General features: G+C 50.5%; 1 protein-coding gene across 1 annotated transcript in view; it reads right to left on the bottom strand.

Annotated features, from left to right (window-relative positions):
* LOC122394360 (leukocyte tyrosine kinase receptor-like) overlaps positions 1–17,478 on the bottom strand; it is an 89,639-nt gene that overhangs the window by 6,365 nt on the left and 65,796 nt on the right. Inside the window, exons 19-23 of the mRNA XM_043391194.1 lie at positions 12,677–12,869; positions 9,580–9,670; positions 9,197–9,391; positions 6,220–6,410; positions 2,477–2,578 (exon numbers count right to left, since the gene is read on the bottom strand). Coding sequence (XP_043247129.1) covers positions 2,477–2,578; positions 6,220–6,410; positions 9,197–9,391; positions 9,580–9,670; positions 12,677–12,869 — 772 coding nt within the window. The remainder of the gene's footprint in view (positions 1–2,476; positions 2,579–6,219; positions 6,411–9,196; positions 9,392–9,579; positions 9,671–12,676; positions 12,870–17,478) is intronic.

Here is a 17,478-nt window from a genome sequence, read left to right as displayed (position 1 = left end):
TAGAGGACATTTTTACTATCCGTCCAGTGAATATATTCGTAGGCTGCAGCGGGCACACATAACCATGCCGCGATATGCCCGCAGCTCTACCGAACCTGTGCTGCAGCTCACTAAGATTATTGCCGCCGGTCGCCATTGACGTCACTGCTGACGTCATCGATGACATCACACCGGCCGGTACCGATCGGCACAGCGACGTTGCCATGTTGAGATTCGTCTCGCGATCTCATCGACTGCCAACTGCGTAGGATCGAACACCCCAGGCCCAGCACACTAGCTCCAGCTGAATGACAGCTTCATGATAATCGACAAGCTTCTGCGCAGACATTCACTAGGTCTGCGCATGCCAAAAAAGCAGGGAAGACAAAGCTATCATGGTCAGTGGTCATTAGAAACATCCATCCAAGTACGCTTGCATCTTGCAAAAAAAAGCTGAAAGTTATAGCATATAAAGGAATGGTTAGGAAAAGGTTGTAAACAAATAGCCGGCAATCTAAGGCTCTTATATGGCCTTGTGAAAATGTCAAAGTGGGGGCAAGTTTAATTAAAAGGGAGATGTTATTTCTTAAACTAATAGGCATCGCAGGCATCGCATTGTTAATTTTCAACAAACCCAAAATCGACGTAGACGGTCCAAAACTGTCAACTAATGTACGCCATCCAGTGGTTATAAAACGACCGATTTGGGGCCGCCAGCTTTCGAAGACACCCAAAAGATCCCTGCATTTACCCTGCACATTTTCCCTGAAAGATCTCTGCACCCGAAAGATCCCATTTGTCAACCCTCAAATCTTATTCTGTGAAACCAAATAACCAACTGTCTCAGGTAGTCTTACCAACGCCGAAGCGCTGAAATGACATTTCTGAACTCTCCCATACAGGACAATCAAGAATAAAGTCACGCCACGTTCTCAGCTAGCACACTCTGAGCCCCCACCGCCTGACGGTGGGTGGTCCGTCCCGTCACTATTCAGCCTGTCTGCTGAATAGTGAATACCAATCGGAGAGTTCCAGTGAGCAGACGCGGACACCCCGTCACGACAGAGTTGTCTCTGATCAACCAACGTCAGCTCATGCGCGGCACGCTCCACCGCAGCCACCATGTCGTGTCAGAGATTGAATTTCCATCGCGGAGATGGTGTAAGTGACCGCATTTCCATCTGAGAGAGGCTCGACCAGCGAGATCACACCTGAGTGACATGGCCGACATGCACCCCCGTGCACGGCGCCGCCACCTCTGTGCACGCCGCCACCCTGGCTGCTTGTCTATAGTCGCAGCGCTGACTCCAAACGCCGACCGTGCCACGTTCCTCCGTCTGGTAAACAGCGGTCGACAGCGCCGATCTGAAAGCCTCGCCGGGCTGCAGCCCGAGCGGAGACCATGTCGTGATCTTCGAACGATTGCCGGCATTCCAGAGACTCACGAAGCGTGCATAATGCGGGAGCCAGCGAACACGGACTGACCAGCAGCGAGGTAGCATAGATGCAAATGTCACGAAGGTGTTCGGCCTTGGTGCTACTTTCGGAATTCATCGGAGGTGGCAAAAGGCAAACAAAACGGTCAATGGAAATGCCAGTTGCCAAAAAAGTCATTATTTTCCTTTTTTGCAAGCCCAGCTATCGACTTTCGCTGCTGAGCTCATTTTCCTTTCTTCAATAACCGTCCCATCGTGGCACTGTAAATGCCGAGGGATTAATCCTGCCGATTTTGCCGCCACACCATGTCATTTCACTGTTGCCGCCATTGTCCCTGGGTAATGAGACAGCGTCGTTAGTGCTGAATGTCCACTCTCGACGACTGACCCCTCACATGTTCCCTGAGCACCCCGACCGGGGTGTGACCGAGGTCGTGCAGGCATCCCGTCGGTATCTGACCGAGCCACAGACACCCTGCGGTCGGTCGACAGGTATGCCGCCGATTTTCCCCACAGACAACCGGCACGCGATGCTGCTCGCGCCCGGCACGAGCAGGGTCTTTGACGTAGCGACCGGCACGCCAGCGCAGGGTGCAGTGTCGCGGTTCACTGGAAATCACCACACTCTTGGAACGGATCGCACCTTCTGGAATCCAGGCCGGTGACATGCACTTGGGACCTCCTGGGAAATCTGTGAAAACTGCGCGTCTACATATAAGAAATACAATCAGATGTGTATCGCTTTGTCGAGTGTTGACAATAAATGGAATAACAATTTTATTTTCAACAATGCACGATGTCTTCACGTAATGATAATCATCAGCTGATTGTTTTTCTCTTTCCATTATTCCTCTTGCTATTGCAACACTTTTAGTGTCTTCTGCTGATCTTTCACGTTCTGTGTCGAGAAGTTCTGGCCGCAAAATTAAAGGTAGCGAGCAATAGACAGTATGAACCGTTTTTAATGACAGACTAAGCCACCCGCCGGACGGCTGTCTTGGTAGTGAAGACGTCGTCTGGAAAGGACAGAGAGCAGACTGTAGAGGGATCATGCTACTCACCAGACGTCGGTCTTGGTGGTGAAGACGCCGTCCAGGAAGGCTTCGGGCGGCATCCACTTCACCGGGATCATGGTCCTGCCGCCCTTACGGTAGTAGTCGGCCCTGTGGAAGAAATAAAGGTCAGCTTGATGACTGGCATGCTGTGAGGGTATCGAAGCTGTGTTAAAAATGTTACTGTCGAATTTAGGTTATCCACCTTAGAGCTAGCTACCACTCTGTCTTCGTCCGCCGGTTCTCTGTGTTTCTATATAGGTCTCGGTGTCTGTGTCTGTCTTCTCCTCTACCTTGATGTCTCTCCCTCTGCCTCCGCCTCTCTCTCTCTCTCTCTCTCTCTCTCTCTCTCTCTCTCTCTCTCTCTCTCTCTCTCTCTCTCTCTCTCTCTCTCTCTCTCTCTCTCTCTCTCTCTCTCTCTCTCTCTCTCTCTCTCTCTCTCTCTCGCTCCAAGCATACCAGAGAAGGCTGAATTCCTGGGCGGCCACTCCATCATTCCTCGATGGAGAGGCCGCTGGCGGCGTGTCACCGCTCGCCGTCTAGCCACCAGCCTGTCTCTCGGCCGCCGTCGCGGCTAGATCGTGTACGGCAGCCATGTGAGGCAGATGTCTATCGTGTCTCCGATGGGCGCCGGTGTCTCTGGTGGGCGCCGGACCGGCGCCGCGTCCACCGCTGGTGGCGCAATGGGCGCCGCGCCGCTCGCGCTGAGTCTCGCTGCCGGAACGTCCGGTTGGCGCCGGTCAGCGGTCAGCCCCGACCTCGCTCGGCGCCGTGCCGGTCCCTGTGCGTGTCTGCTGTGCACGGTCAGCGCTGTTTGGGGCTTAGAGCCACGGACAGGCGGCTGAGCCTTGTTGCATGCCCCGACTGCCGAGTTGGAACTGGGGGTCGCAGAGATGTTGTCCTAAGTGCGATCCCGTGCAGAAGTTAATTGCGATATCCATCAGACGAAATATATAATCATTGTTATTAGCAAAAGTGCGTACTATTTCTCGAATGTGTTCAAATCCTAATCCATATGTCACTCGCATAACAACTGCAGTCTGCAGGTGCTTTGAATTATGAAAAAATCCAATGTGTTGATGCTGTGTCATCAGCTCGCTCCACACTCGGAGCGTGAACTGGAAACACTACCAATTGTCCTCCGCGGTATGTATGTAGTCCCGCCTACAGCCTACACATAACAAGTCCAACTTAAATGACAGACCCATACGACACATGCTGGGATCATGCACCCAACGTAGCACTCGTTAATTGGTCAGCGCATCCAGGTGACTCAGGTGTGTCAGTCCACCTGGTTAGACCCTGGCAGGCTCACGGCAAGAGGCTCAAATCGGCGGCCGAGTATCGGATAAAACCTCATTCACCCCTGGCCCGTGCCCGTGCCGGGCTGTGAGATGTGTGTCGCGTGCCGGCCAAGGGAGGAGCCCGGGCCTCCCGGTGGCTATGCGCCCGCCGGACCGGCCTCCCGACCGACCCGGTGAAAACAGGATGTCCAGTGTCGCCTGCTGTCGGATTTGGAGCCAAACGGACTACCGACTACGGGTGCGATCGGTATCGCCGATGTCCTTTCTAAATACGTCCCGGAAGTGTTGAATTTTTACAACATAATATCACATTACATTGTTATATTTTTTTGCGTAATATACAGAGAAGTAATTTTAGAAACACATTACTAGTTATCTAGGACATTAAGCGTATACCTGGAGCCTGGCAAAAGCATCCTACTACTTGATGAGGTAGGTAATTGTTAAATGTGTTTAATTTCAATAAAGCTCAAAAGTATACGACATTTAGGTAGCTTTTTTGTCGTCGAGCGTCGGCGCAGGACGTTCCACAACAAACAAAGATCATCCTAGATTACAGGTCACCATTCACCATTATCTTCAAGATGGTTTCATCTCCCAAAAATCGATCTCATCGCCACATCCTGTTCTGGGTTTCCAGCGTTTCGCAATGTGAATGCGCAATAAGCGCATTGTGCAGACCTCTGCCCCAGAATAAAACCCCTTTGAAAATTAACCAATCATGTATCATATGAGTAGCTCGAAAAAAAACTTACGATTAGCCCTCGCGGGCCCGGGGGGGGGGGCGTTTTTCGCCCCCCCCCCCCCAGTGGCGAATATTTGCGATAGCTCCCGAACGCTTAGGGATAGGAAAACGAAACTTTCAGTACCTTTTCTCCCATCAATTTGACATCTTCTGAAGTAAAAAATATGGACCTAGCCCCCTTGATGACGTCACAAGGTCCATTTTTCTAGACCCCTGCACGGCAAACTTCGGCGTCACAGACGCAAACTTCAAATAGCTGCTTAAAATAGAGTTTTAGAGATAAAGACAAATTACGAGCACGGTTGTGTAGCATTTGACCTAGAGAAAAATATAAAAATAGTTTTGGTGACCTGAGGTCAGAGGTCAGGTCAACGACCCCGAAATGTGGTTTTAGTGTTTCGCAAATACCTTCGACAAAAATGGTCCTAGAGCTATGGCAGTGGTACCATCGCATTCGCCTTGTCAAGCCGCGTCGAATGATATATATATATTGTTCGGAAAAGGTCAAGTTTTATGTTGACCTCATGTGACCTCGAACGACCTCTGGTTGACCTTGACACATGAAAGGTCGTTTATGATGGATTTGTGCCCGCTGATCACGAATCTGGCATTCATTTTCTTCTACGCCTTCATTTAGAGCTTCCGGATGGCAAAATTGTATTATTTATTATTACTAACCTGAATTAGTGAAACAGCCTCTAGCAGGGATACTCTTCAGTGACCTTGACCTTTGAGCAGCCTTGTATCGTAAGAGGAACCACAAATAGGGAACTGATAAAGCCTCAAATCATTTCAAAACATCTTGAAAGTTAGCACGCAAGATATGCGAAAAAGTGCCAAGTTTGAGGTCAATTTTGAGCGTGACCTTGACCTTGACCTTTGATATTTTGAGCACATTTTTGGAATCCTCAGATTCTCTTCTTTCGTTTGTCACCCAATTTTGCCGGTTTGATGCCGCCTGCCGTCCTCTAGAAGGCTTACTTTGAGATCACTACACATGTGCCGGTTTTTGCCCTTGACCTTGACCTCTGACCTTGAAAATTGACCTGAGGTCAAAAATTTTAGGTGCTTTAGAATCGTCTCGTAGGGACCTTTCGTTTGGTATCGCTTTTGTTTCCGTAGCTCCCTTATTTATGGAGTTAGACGGGGGGGCGAAAAACGCCCCCCCCCCGGGCTGCGGTGGTTGGGATTACCCCCGGGCCCGGCCGGGTTAAGCTCGCATGGTGCTTGGCAGTTTGGCCAAGTCGCGACACTCCGAGACGAGGCCTTCAGAAGTTACCTAACTATACCTCAACATGTATTTTTTAATGAAAAACGCGTTTTTAGTTTATTCAACGATGTGTCTGTTTTTGGTTATAGGTAGGTAGGTAGGTTGTAGGTAGGTATGTGTCCAAGGCCAGGTAAGGAAAGGGTAGTGTAAATCAGCTATGAAAATGGTGACGATTTGGTGATGAACCACTACCCCATACCATACCAAACAACGCTCACAAACCATCCTCGGGCAGTTAACACGGTTACAGGACAATTCGCCGAAATGCGTTTTGCCGAATGCTTATTCGCCGAATGTCACTATGTCGAATTGCCGACGCGTCTTTTTGCCGACGTGTCGAAAAGGCGACGTGCTAAAAGTCGAAATGTTAGCACATCACCCGATCGCAGCACACTGGCGGACATGTGCCTAAGCTGTAGTTCGGACAACTCACCGGTAGATGTCTCTCGACATGCCGAAATCCGCGATCTTCACCACTCTTCCAGGGCCTTTGGTGGTTAGCAGGCAATTCCGAGCGGCGATATCTCGATGGATGAAGCGTTTGTTCTCCAGATACTCGCACCCTTTTGCCACATCGATGGCACAGGTAAGGAGATCATGTATTTTTAGATTCGGCGGCCGCTCCTGAAAAGATAAATTAGAATGAAATAGAGCGATTGTCCACACAGTGACACACTGTTTTCCAAGAGCCAGCAACAGTTTGAGTAGCCCTCCGTTCCGTCGTTTCCATCCTCAGGATACTGAAATCTTTCTTCTCCACGCCGCAACTCCTACTCCGGAACAGGTACCTTTATATCATGCGGGCTGCTCCCTCGGAGCGGCGCCGCTGCTCCCGAGGGGGCACACCCAGCCGGGTGCAGAGAGTAATTGCGGGACTGTTCGGCCTGTCTTTCGGGCCAGGCTCAGCCCCGGTGACTCTCTAGGGTGTCTGCCCAGACAAATGTATCTCCCTAATTCCTATCATCCCTCCGGCTCTGAAATGGTCTTGTCAGACCGAAAGGGCCTAACCCAACAAAACAAACAAAGTTTGAGCAATAGGTAACCCACTCAAAATATGGAATATAAATTAGCGAAGTAATCATCATACACATTCATTATCAAAGAAACGGAATATAATGTAAATTGTCGCATGATAACAAATATAGGTAGGTAACATACATTAAGAAGTATGCTTTACTACCATCATTTAAGTACAAAGAAGTAATTCGTCCTTTGTGCTTTTCAACGGCGTTCGACAAAAGAAATGGCCTCGGCGCTGGTGTTGCGATAATGCAATCATCACTAATTTTGTGAAAAGATCATGTCATTATTCACACAGTTCACTTGGAATTGAAAAGTAATTAGCTCATAGTTGAGTCCACACGAAAATCAATAAATAATTTCATTTATATAACTCAGTTTCAGGCCAATGCCGGAGGTGACCACACTCCTTTATGTGCCAACCATGGGTCGCACGCTGGCCACACACGGTTTCACGGTTGCCTGACTATCAATGGTCTCCCTCCCTCTCCTCGCTGCAATCTGCCAAAGGTCTATTCATCAGCCGGAAAGGCGCCGGGCCAACCAGCCAGCAGCCTCATAGCCGAAGGTCGAGCGAGTCTGTTCAGAGCAATCACCATCCGCCGTGACATCATCTCGTGACGTCACTGACACCGGATCTCTCAACTCCGACGACTCCCGGAAACGACCGGAAGCTGGCGACTTCCGGTCGCCGGGTGGCCGGAGCCCGCCGGCGGGCGATGCAAGCGAGCAGCCGAGAGAGAGCGTGGGAGGCGGCCAGCGCAATCCGGACCCCCTTGACCTTCAAGAGTCCAGCGACCAGCGCTAATACCAAACCGAACCCGAGCCGGACGGATAGCCGATATGTCGCAGTCACATATGCAGAGTCGTCGATGACAGGAGACGTCATATTCGCCGGAAATCCGCGCTCCGCCGTGTACTTAGCGCGGTAATTCAATATGGAAACAATGGTTTAATGTGCCGCCCACACAGCGCAGTTGCGCAGAACGGTTGTCAGTCGTATTGATCACGATATTGTCAGCATCAGCAGTAACCAAAGCTCCAAGATTCGTAAAGAAATAAATGCTAGGTAAAAAGCTGTGATAGGATAATGATAGATGACAGTAAGAGGACTATTGGACGGAGATCGACGACTTATTTTTCGCTCCAATGAGCGCAATCTTGGCTTATTCCCAGTGAGTTGTCAGCCAAAGAAAACGGTTCGGTCAGACCACCGGAAGTGAAGGAAAGATGTTCGGTCAATTTATTGCCCGATGAATATTGGCTGTAGAGAAATAATCCTTAAGCGATCATATTGATGAAGATAACGGCTGTGTAATACAGCTATAATATGCAGTTCGATAAAAAAACGTAAAAAATAGATTGTGGTGCCTACACGAGCTGTGATGGGACTAACGAAAGCAATTTGCATTTTGAAAGTCCATCCCATGCCCAAAATGCCTTGTGCCAGCGGCTAAGTTCCATGATTACGGAGCGAGCGAAGCGAGCGTAGTCTTTCCTTAGATTAACGGAAATTTCTGAGTATGAGCGGCCGGCCGGCCGGCCGGCCGGCCGTGGTCACGCTTTTGCGAGGCTTATATCTCAGCAACCACTTGACCGATTTACACGCGGTAATTTTTGTAGGGTAGCTCCATTCCTTCTACCAAGTATTGGACTATTCCCGATGCATGTGGGTGACCCCTTATGCACGTGCCACGTGCAAAACGAAGAGGTGTCCGTTTTGTAATTGTTGCAATATCTCGGTAACTACTTGGCCGATTGCGCTGAAAGTTGGCATGTAGGTAGGCACCCACTAGGCACTGCATATACACGTGCCAGAGTTGGGGTGCTGCTGCACGTGCGCACGTGCAGGGGTCGTTTCCAGATCTCGGGAACGGCTGGACCGATTGCGCTCAAATTTGGTACACGGTTAGGGACCGGTTAGTAGGGTGCCGTGCACAAGTCAGTTGGGACCCATTTTGCACGTGCGCACGTGCAGAGTGCCGCTTCCAGATCTCGAGAACGGCTGGGCCGATTGTGCCCAAATTTGGCACATCGCTAGAGACCAGTTAGTAGGGTGCCGTGCACAAGTCAGATGGAGGTACCCCCTCGCAATTTCGCACGTGCAAGGCCCACCCTCTCGCTCGCTCCGTTAGTCGCCCCAAAAGGCGTTATACTGGTTATCATGTTCATTGACACATAAGTTCGTTCGGTTTTTACGTTATGCAGCAAACAATATGTTTTCTGTATGTACTTGTATCCCAATACACATTTACCGGCAATTGAGTAGACAAGTAATGTTTCATATCAAGTCATCCTTTAAAGATACAGGTTACAAACTTTGCAACGCGCACACACTGACTAATTTCAACCAGTTAATCGTTCCAAACCGATGGCGGCGATTCACTCACCGGTGTGGGACGGCTCTCTCGCAGAAAACTCTTCAGGTCGCCGCCAGAGAGGAGCTCCAAAACTATGAAGCGCGGGTGTCGCTCGAAGCTGACGCCGATAAAGTGGACGATGTTGGGGTGTACGAACTTGGACATGATCATCGCCTCCATCAGAAAGTCCATCTCCGCCTGCTCCGAGGACAGCTCGGCTAGTGTCTGAGAAAGAAGAGTAGAATTGAGTCGGGTGGAAAAGGTTCTTTCTTTTCAAGCAACTGATAAAAACATTGTAAATGTTTAGGACAGCAAATCATAGAGCAGCAAGCAGCTCAATGATGGCGAATGACTGATTTATGACGACTTAAGCCGGCTGAATATGCTCAGATATTGACTGACTGAGGACTGACCTTGACCGCACAGGGCATCTCAACCGAGTCACTGACGTAGTTCTTCAGGTAGCCCTGGTACACCTGTCCGAACGCCCCTTTCCCGAGCTCCCTGAAACAGAGAGTCCAGTGTCACTGCAACGAACGGGCCCATGTCTCCCCTGCCCATCGAACTATGTAGAAAAATCACGGCTATCACCATCTCTGCATTTGTCTGGAATTAAGTGTTAGGGAGAATCGAGACAAATGCAATATTGGCAACAGGCACTGCCATTGACATATAAATGTACACAAATAACTTCAGTGGGCGCTTAATTTTACCCAGAGCGGACTGAGAGTCATTCCTGGCTCAACTCCACCAATCATTCGTTAGCTGCATTGTTATTTCGCTGCTTCCACCTCCACCGTTCCTCCCAACATACTAGAAGTTCCGTCAACTATGTATTTCAACGAGCGTGATTAGTTATTCCTGGAACATCCCATGGGAGTGCTGCTTCGTCTTCCTCCTTTGCCCCGGTCCCCATCAAATCGGATACTCCCTGGAGTCGGATGCGGACCCGCCGGAACATTTCAGTGAGGCCCGGAGCCGGGGCTGGGTTCTGACTTCTGTATATGTAAGTGTCATGTATGCATACATAACGCACCTACATTCCGTTTCCATAGCCACATGGAGACCCACATCAAGGGCTGGTCACTGGACACGATTGCAACTGACAAGTATGACTGGTCTATCAAGTCAAATTAGATGCGCTTAGGTAAGCCTCAATAAAAATCGACCCTGATTAGTCGCAAACGACGAATGGATCAGCTGCATCCCAGTGATATCAGCCACCAGGGTGTCGATGAAACTCGTTAAGTCTGTCGCCGCTCCGCGCTCGGGTAAGTTCGCCCGTCCGTTCAGTGAAGGGCGGGCACGGTCGGCCACCTGAGCGAATTAGGGCTATTTATACGGCGCTCCGGCGAGCCTCCGGTTCCGAAATAGCATAATCCTCAGCTGTTGCAGCCGTGGCATGTCACCGCTGCCCGCCACCGCATGTCAATGGGTACGGCCAGTCTGTACGAGCCCGAGGGACGACCGGTCACCGGCCACAGTCAGCAACGGCTGACGGTCGGCTTATGTCGGCCTGCTTCTGTCATTGGTACTGTCGGGTCTTCTCAGTACGACTGATGCTGTCTGCAGCACAAAGCTTATGCCGGTCAGCCCCGCTGTCGGCTTACACAGGGGACTGCTTCCTGAGTGCCCCTTGCGACTTTTGTCGGAGTGACCCTCGTCGGTGATTGTCAGGAGTGCCCCTGTCGGCGGCGGCCGCCAGCCGAGGAACATATGACCTCTGGAGTCTGGACCGGCTCGCTGGAGCGGAGCTGTATAATTCGAGCTGCAGTGCCGCAGCCTCCCGGCCAGAAGGCCTCAGCTGCCGGAGTCCGAGCAGGGGATCGATCCCGGCCGGACGGCACTTCCACGAACCTCAAGTAGAGCTTCCCGTTACCAGATGTCAGCACATGCAGATCCATCTCATTGTGCTTTCATGGAGAGTTCCGGTCGCGGCCGTGCGCGCCTTGCTACCGGGACGTGGCGGTGATTCTGCGCATGCAAATCCGCACAAGAGGACTTCTGTCCAAGTGCAGGCTTTTTGTTTAAGCCGCACCAGCACCACTTATAACGGACCAGGCTCGGAAAAAATAAGATGAGTGAGCCGCGTTTAAATAGCATTGATATCTGGAGAGAAACGTCTACGGCGGCCAGGGTCAGTGTGGGCCTTGGGGAGACGGATACACATTTATGCATATGATATGGAATATGGATAGCAAGCGGTACCTATAGCGTGTAGTATTCCCCGTTTTTGTCCAACGACGCACCATTGATAACATAAATACCTACAGATCTTTCATCATATGTTTTAGAGAAGGATACTGGCACACAATGAATGTAGAAGGTCTGACCTGATTTTAGTCAGTGGACGGCGCTGGTGAAAAGGAATTGAGTATTACAGGGCATGTGTCGGCGTAATCAGTGCAGACATCGATGATTGAGCGGGTAAGTCTCACGCGCTACCCAGAAAAACAAAAGAGAAACGAAAGCTTCTCTCCCAACACTATGGATATATAGCAAAAAAAAAGTCAGTATTGTACATACTTGCGGCAACAATTGATATGCATTATCCGAAATAAGGAAGCAGGGACAGGAAATCTTGCCTGACACGCTTTCCTTTCTCACGACTGTAATCGTTTAAAAAAAGAGTTGATACCTCCAGTGCTTTCAGAATCTTAGCCATTTTCATTTTTTCAGCATTACGACTATTATAAACGAACGACCTCTAGACTTCAGGATAATTATAAAAAAACTGATAACCTGACATGAGATCGCTAAGGCTTTAATTTTTTTTTTCAGGAAAAATGCCAAATAACTAGATGCTGTATAGAATATATGACCAATTAAACGGCGCTACACAGAGTCGCCGTTTTTACACTGTCTGTGAAAAGCCTTAGGGAGATGACCCCTGGCGACTTTTCCAGATCTCTTTTGGTATCAACTTCTTTCTTAGCTCAGGTCATGGCACTGACCATATGAAGTAACGAGTTATCCTCTGGTTAGTAAAAAATCGCAACTTAGCTAAAGAAAACTCGCTAAGTACCAACTACCAGGCTGCGGAAGGCAGCACTGCAGATGCAATCAACAATACCCTCGGATAACGTATTTTAGGTGCAAGCTATCCGAGACGATACCTTCTCGTTTGAGAATCGATGACGATGACGACTCATGAGGCTTCGCTGTCTCATCAAACTTTTTGTTATAGAAAATCGCTTTTGTTCTGCATTTTGATTTCGTTATACGTGCTTATGAATGACAGGGCACTGCGCTGCCTGTATTGTATGTATATTGTTTATGTGTGTCAATGTGTTTCCCTCTGTAATGCCCACCGAATGGTGGTTAGTGGGAATATGAAATAATAATAAAATAATAATAATACATTTTACAGCGATGCTACATATTCCACAAGAACTAGGTAACGGATCGATGGGTTTTAATAATAATAAAAAGTAACTGTTCTACCGAAATGATAAGAAGGTTTGAAGAGAGTGGCGGCGAATTCATGTACTGCCGCCGGGCGGTACTCACTTTACTAGCGTAAGGTTCTGTCGCGGTATCTCGCGCAGGTCCTTGGTGCAGGGCAGCGCGCCGCCGAACTCATAGTTGGGGTTGTACTCTGTGAGAATATCTCCTGCCGAGCCGCGGAGTCGATTCAGCTGCAGACCGCCACTGGCCAGGTCACGACGCCGGCCCATCACCTTCTTACGCTGATACACGTTGTCTGTCGGCCGGGAAAACGGCAGTCATCAGTGAACATTCAGTTCCAGGCACTCAGCATTTGGGACAGTTTTATGTATATTTGTTACATATTTGACAGCTTGGACAGCCGCGTAACGACCAAATGTGCTATACGATGCATTGCCATATACCTATGTGCTTCCTCGTAGACTAAATGTTCGCACTTGTTAGGTGATGGAACCTTGTCTGATCGTGTCAGGATGAACGGTGCTCAAAGCGAATGAACCAAACCAATGAAATAAAAATTGTTTTGTGCAGGGCTTCAGAAAGGGTAATATCCTATCCACAGTACACAGCAACAGTTAATAAGATACCGGATGCAGTCTATTATTTGTTTCATAACCTGCTCCCCATCAGGAATGTATTATGAAAGTTAGACTGTGCCGCACTACTTTCGTGCCCTCCGGGACAGCCTATATACCAATCCACTTCAAAGTCTCATCAAACATCCGGGGCCCGATTTCACCAAGTGAATATATTCTTGGTGTACTTTGGAAAAGTACACCGACAAAGTACAACGATAATACTATTCGGTTTCGCCACAGGAATATATTCAATACGCCCGCTTTACGTACGTACTTTGGAAGCCACCGGCGCGCATGCATATATCTTTTCTTGTCGGGGACATGCAGTCACTATATTTTTCCGTATTTAAAGTCGACGAGCTTAAATGCTCAGATATACAATATTATGGAAAAAATTTCTAGCTACGCTAATAAGAATTAAATTTGCTGATCATACAAGAGGAAGTACCTAAACAAATATTGCTAATAATGCTCTTGATTTTTGCTGGGAGCACGACATTCCAAAGCATGTTGCCGCAGCAGTTGACCAGACCTGCGGGCCACTGGGAGCAGCCGATCCAAGAACAGCTCCGGCCCCAGTATCCGGAGAGAACACCGGCCTGGTGGGCCCCTCCCACTCCCATCGGTGCACCTCCGCCCCAGTTCTGCCAGCAACCGCCTCCAATGGCGGCTCCGCAGCAGCAGCAGCCTGCTGCTCTTCGTCAACCACCGCAGTCCCAGCACCTAAGGAACGAGCCGTCGCAAGGAGATTGCGATCAGGCACGCTTTCGCTCTGAGACGTGGCCGAGCCTACCGCGTCAGCCGGAACCAGAGCAGCGCCCAACCGTCCCGTCAGTCGGCGCAGCTTCAGCTCCCCCATCGTCCTGCAGCTACGGCAACCGATGCTGCCTCGGCTGCCGGCTCTGAGGCGACTGGACGAGCGACTCCAACCTCCTGCGGACAATGCCAGCTACGTATTGGGTGCTACAACTGCGAGGGATTCATGAGTGCCGCCGACTACATTGCTGATCTCGTCACGAGTCTAAACGTGCTGTTCCTATCTGAAACTTGGATGTGTAGTGCGGAAGAAACTTTACCGAGTGGCGTTCTTGGGAGCTTTGGCGTGGGTGACGTTGACATTTTTCAGACATTTGCAATGGAGCTGCCACCCGGGGCTGGCGAGGGGCGCCGGCATGGAGGGACGGCCATGATATGCCGCCGAGACAGCCGATTCTCATTCTCCCAACTACAGTGTGAGAACGATAGACTTTTAGCAGTGCAGATGGTGTGTGGCGGAGCACCGCGTCTCACCATAGTTGGCTGCTACATGCCCTACTTCACTGGGACTCCGGATCAACTAGAACTTTATATGGACCTGTGCGCTAGTCTTGAAGCCCTCATAGATACGCATAGGTTTTCCGCGCCGCTCATGCTAGTCGGAGACTTCAACTGTCCTCTCCCGTGTCTCCCGCCGGCAACCCGTCCTCGCCAGTGGGCAAAGCTGCGCGGATTCACCCCCTTCAGCCAAGCATTCCAGCGACTTCTGGATGAAAGAAGCCTTACAGTCGCTGAGTTCCGCTTCTCTCAGCCAGTGAATTTCACGTATGAACGCGGCGGTCACACGTCCCACATCGACCACATCATCGTGCCTGGCAAACTTGCAGATGAACAGCTTCTGTCATGTTGTATCATCCCGCCTTCTTATGACAACCTCAGTCCCCATCTGCCTATAACATGTACTCTTCTGCTCCAAATAAACGGTGAAGAGAGGGAAAGACCAGCGCCGCGAGACCACTCCAGTTCTCACCGCACGGTACTGGATTGGAACAATTCCGACAGGAATCAAAGGTACTGTGAACTGCTCTCCACGCAGCTGGAGACAGTGGTCCAGCCAAACCTCAGCGCCGATCAGATAGACTGCCTCCTGACGTCAGCCATCCATCAAGCTGCAGCTGAGGCCGGCTGCTCTCGGCCCCGAAGACCGCCAAAGTCCTGGTGGAGCCCTTCAGTGTCGGCAGCACGGGACCGGGCGCGCCTGTGGCATCGCATTTGGACTCACGCCGGTCGACCACGGAATACGGTCCTGCACAACTGCTTCAAAGTTGCGCGTCGTTCATACAGGCAGGCCCGGGTCGATGCAGCACGTGCCCAGGTTGATAACAGCGCAAATCTCCTGTCATCGCTGCGTCAGAAGAAGGACATCAATTCGTTCTGGCGCCGTGTAGAGCAGGCTCGACGTGGCTCGGGCGGTTTGCGCTCCTCGCTCACGGCGGACAGCCTCGAGGCCCACTTCCGCCCCATTCATACGGACGAGGACACCCTCTCTGCAGCCCAAGATGATGTGCGCACCCGAGTAGAAGCCCTGCTGTCCCAGGCGAAAGAAGATCCTGGCCCCGCTAAGCGCGTCACTGCAGGAGATGTAGCTCGCTTGATCCCGCAAATCAACCGCAACGCATCACCAGGACCGGACGGCGTCACCGCTGAGCATCTTGTCTACGGCTCTTCAGGACCACTGCACGAGGCTATCGCCTCTCTACTCTCTGCCTGTCTCGCTGAAATGCGTGTCCCTGTCAGTTTCACATGCAGCACAGTGGTGCCTATCATGAAGAAGACCGGACTGGACCCCGACTCTGCCGATAGCTACCGCCCCATCTCTCTCGTGTCGACTATCTCCAAACTTCTGGAACTGATCCTTCAGGAAGAGATCGACACGTCATTTGAGGCCTCTGAACTTCAGTTTGGGTTCTTAGGGCATAGGGGCACCAGCGAAGCGTCTATGCTTGTACACGAGACCGCGCAACATTACCTATGCTATAAACTCCCGCTGTTTGCAGCTAACCTCGATGCTAGGAAATGTTTTGATCGTTTGTGGCATGATGGCGTCCTCTTCCGAGCGAGTGAGCACCTCCCACGCCGGAGCTGGGCGCTTCTGGCCTATTGGTACTCTCACCTGTCAGCCCGAGTACGTTTTGGTGGGAAGCTGTCAGACGCCTTCTGTGTGCGCCGAGGAGTGAGACAGGGTGCGCTTTTATCGCCGTGCCTCACCAATATGTTTTTGTACCCGCTCATCCAACAGCTCGATGACTGTCGCTTGGGCGCCACGCTGTATGGCCACCACATCCCAGCAGTTGCATATGCTGATGATATTCTGATTATGTCTAGTAACGCACGCGATCTTCAATCAATGCTTCATATCGTCTCCTCCTTCTCAGTGTTGTGGAGGATAGATTTTGTACATGTGAACCAAAGCTTGACCAAGAGTCACAGCTTTATATTCGGGGCCGAGTTCCTCTCTCGGACGCCTCAGTGGCAGCTATGCGGACAGATCCTGAAGCACCGACAGGAAACCACACACTTGGGTGTTGAGCTGCGCTCCCAGCTGCACGGTGCCGATCAGGTGACTGCCCGAATTCAGCGGAGCAGGGGTGCGTTCTTTGGCCTAACGCCGGCCGGCATGTTTAATCAGCACCTCTCCGCTGTTGATAAGGCATTTCTATGGCGGATGATTGTCGCTCCTGTTCTGATTTATGGATGTGAGGTCTGTTTTTTAAGCTCTGGAGATATTGCTCGCCTCGAAGGCTGGCAAGCCTCGGCGGTCAAAAGCGCGCTACGCCTACCGCGCACTGCCCACCACTCCGCACTAATGGCGGCACTTCGCATCCCAAGTGTACAAGCTCTCGTCCGGCGGTCTATTTTTCGCGCTACTCAAAACGCTTTTCGTGGCCAGCACCGCCTCCGTTGTGTGCTGGTGAGTAGCCTGGCCCAGTTGGCGACCAATGCGAGATTCGCGGAAACATCTGCTTCTATTGTGTGCCATCTAATGTCGCTATGTGGGGGAAACTTCATGAGGGTACTGGAGGCTGCCAGCGGTCATATACACGGAGACTGGGTGCACACGCCCAGGCCCGAGTGTGGCCTTGCAGACTCGCTCAGCTGGCTGATGGACAGCAACAGCGCCGAGTCATGGCAGCTAGTAAGGCTGCTTGTAACAATACATCCAAACTGATTCTCCTAGTCCGTCTGATGTAAAAAGCTGCCCGTGCTTTGCAAACGTGGCTTTGTTGTGCCGTGCTGTGTTTGTATCTTCATGTGTCACGGTTATGTTATGAAGATATGTTCTCCTTGTTTTGTCCTCAAAGGATGTCAAATAAATATGATGATGATGATGAAAGCCAAAAATGTAAACAATCGGCAGCAAGCCGCGCAGCACAGTTGACGTTACTGGCGTGTGTGGGTTTTATTGGATTTTGAATTGATATTAATTTTTTCTTCCAAGTTACTTCTCATTAGATATTGCTTCAATATTTG

This window comes from Amphibalanus amphitrite, unplaced genomic scaffold, assembly GCF_019059575.1.
Source record: "Amphibalanus amphitrite isolate SeventyFive unplaced genomic scaffold, NRLGWU_Aamphi_draft 000587F_arrow, whole genome shotgun sequence".
NCBI classification, from domain to species: domain Eukaryota; kingdom Metazoa; phylum Arthropoda; class Thecostraca; order Balanomorpha; family Balanidae; genus Amphibalanus; species Amphibalanus amphitrite.
Note: the sequence above shows the minus strand (reverse complement) of the source record. Positions and strands in the feature narration are given on the sequence as shown.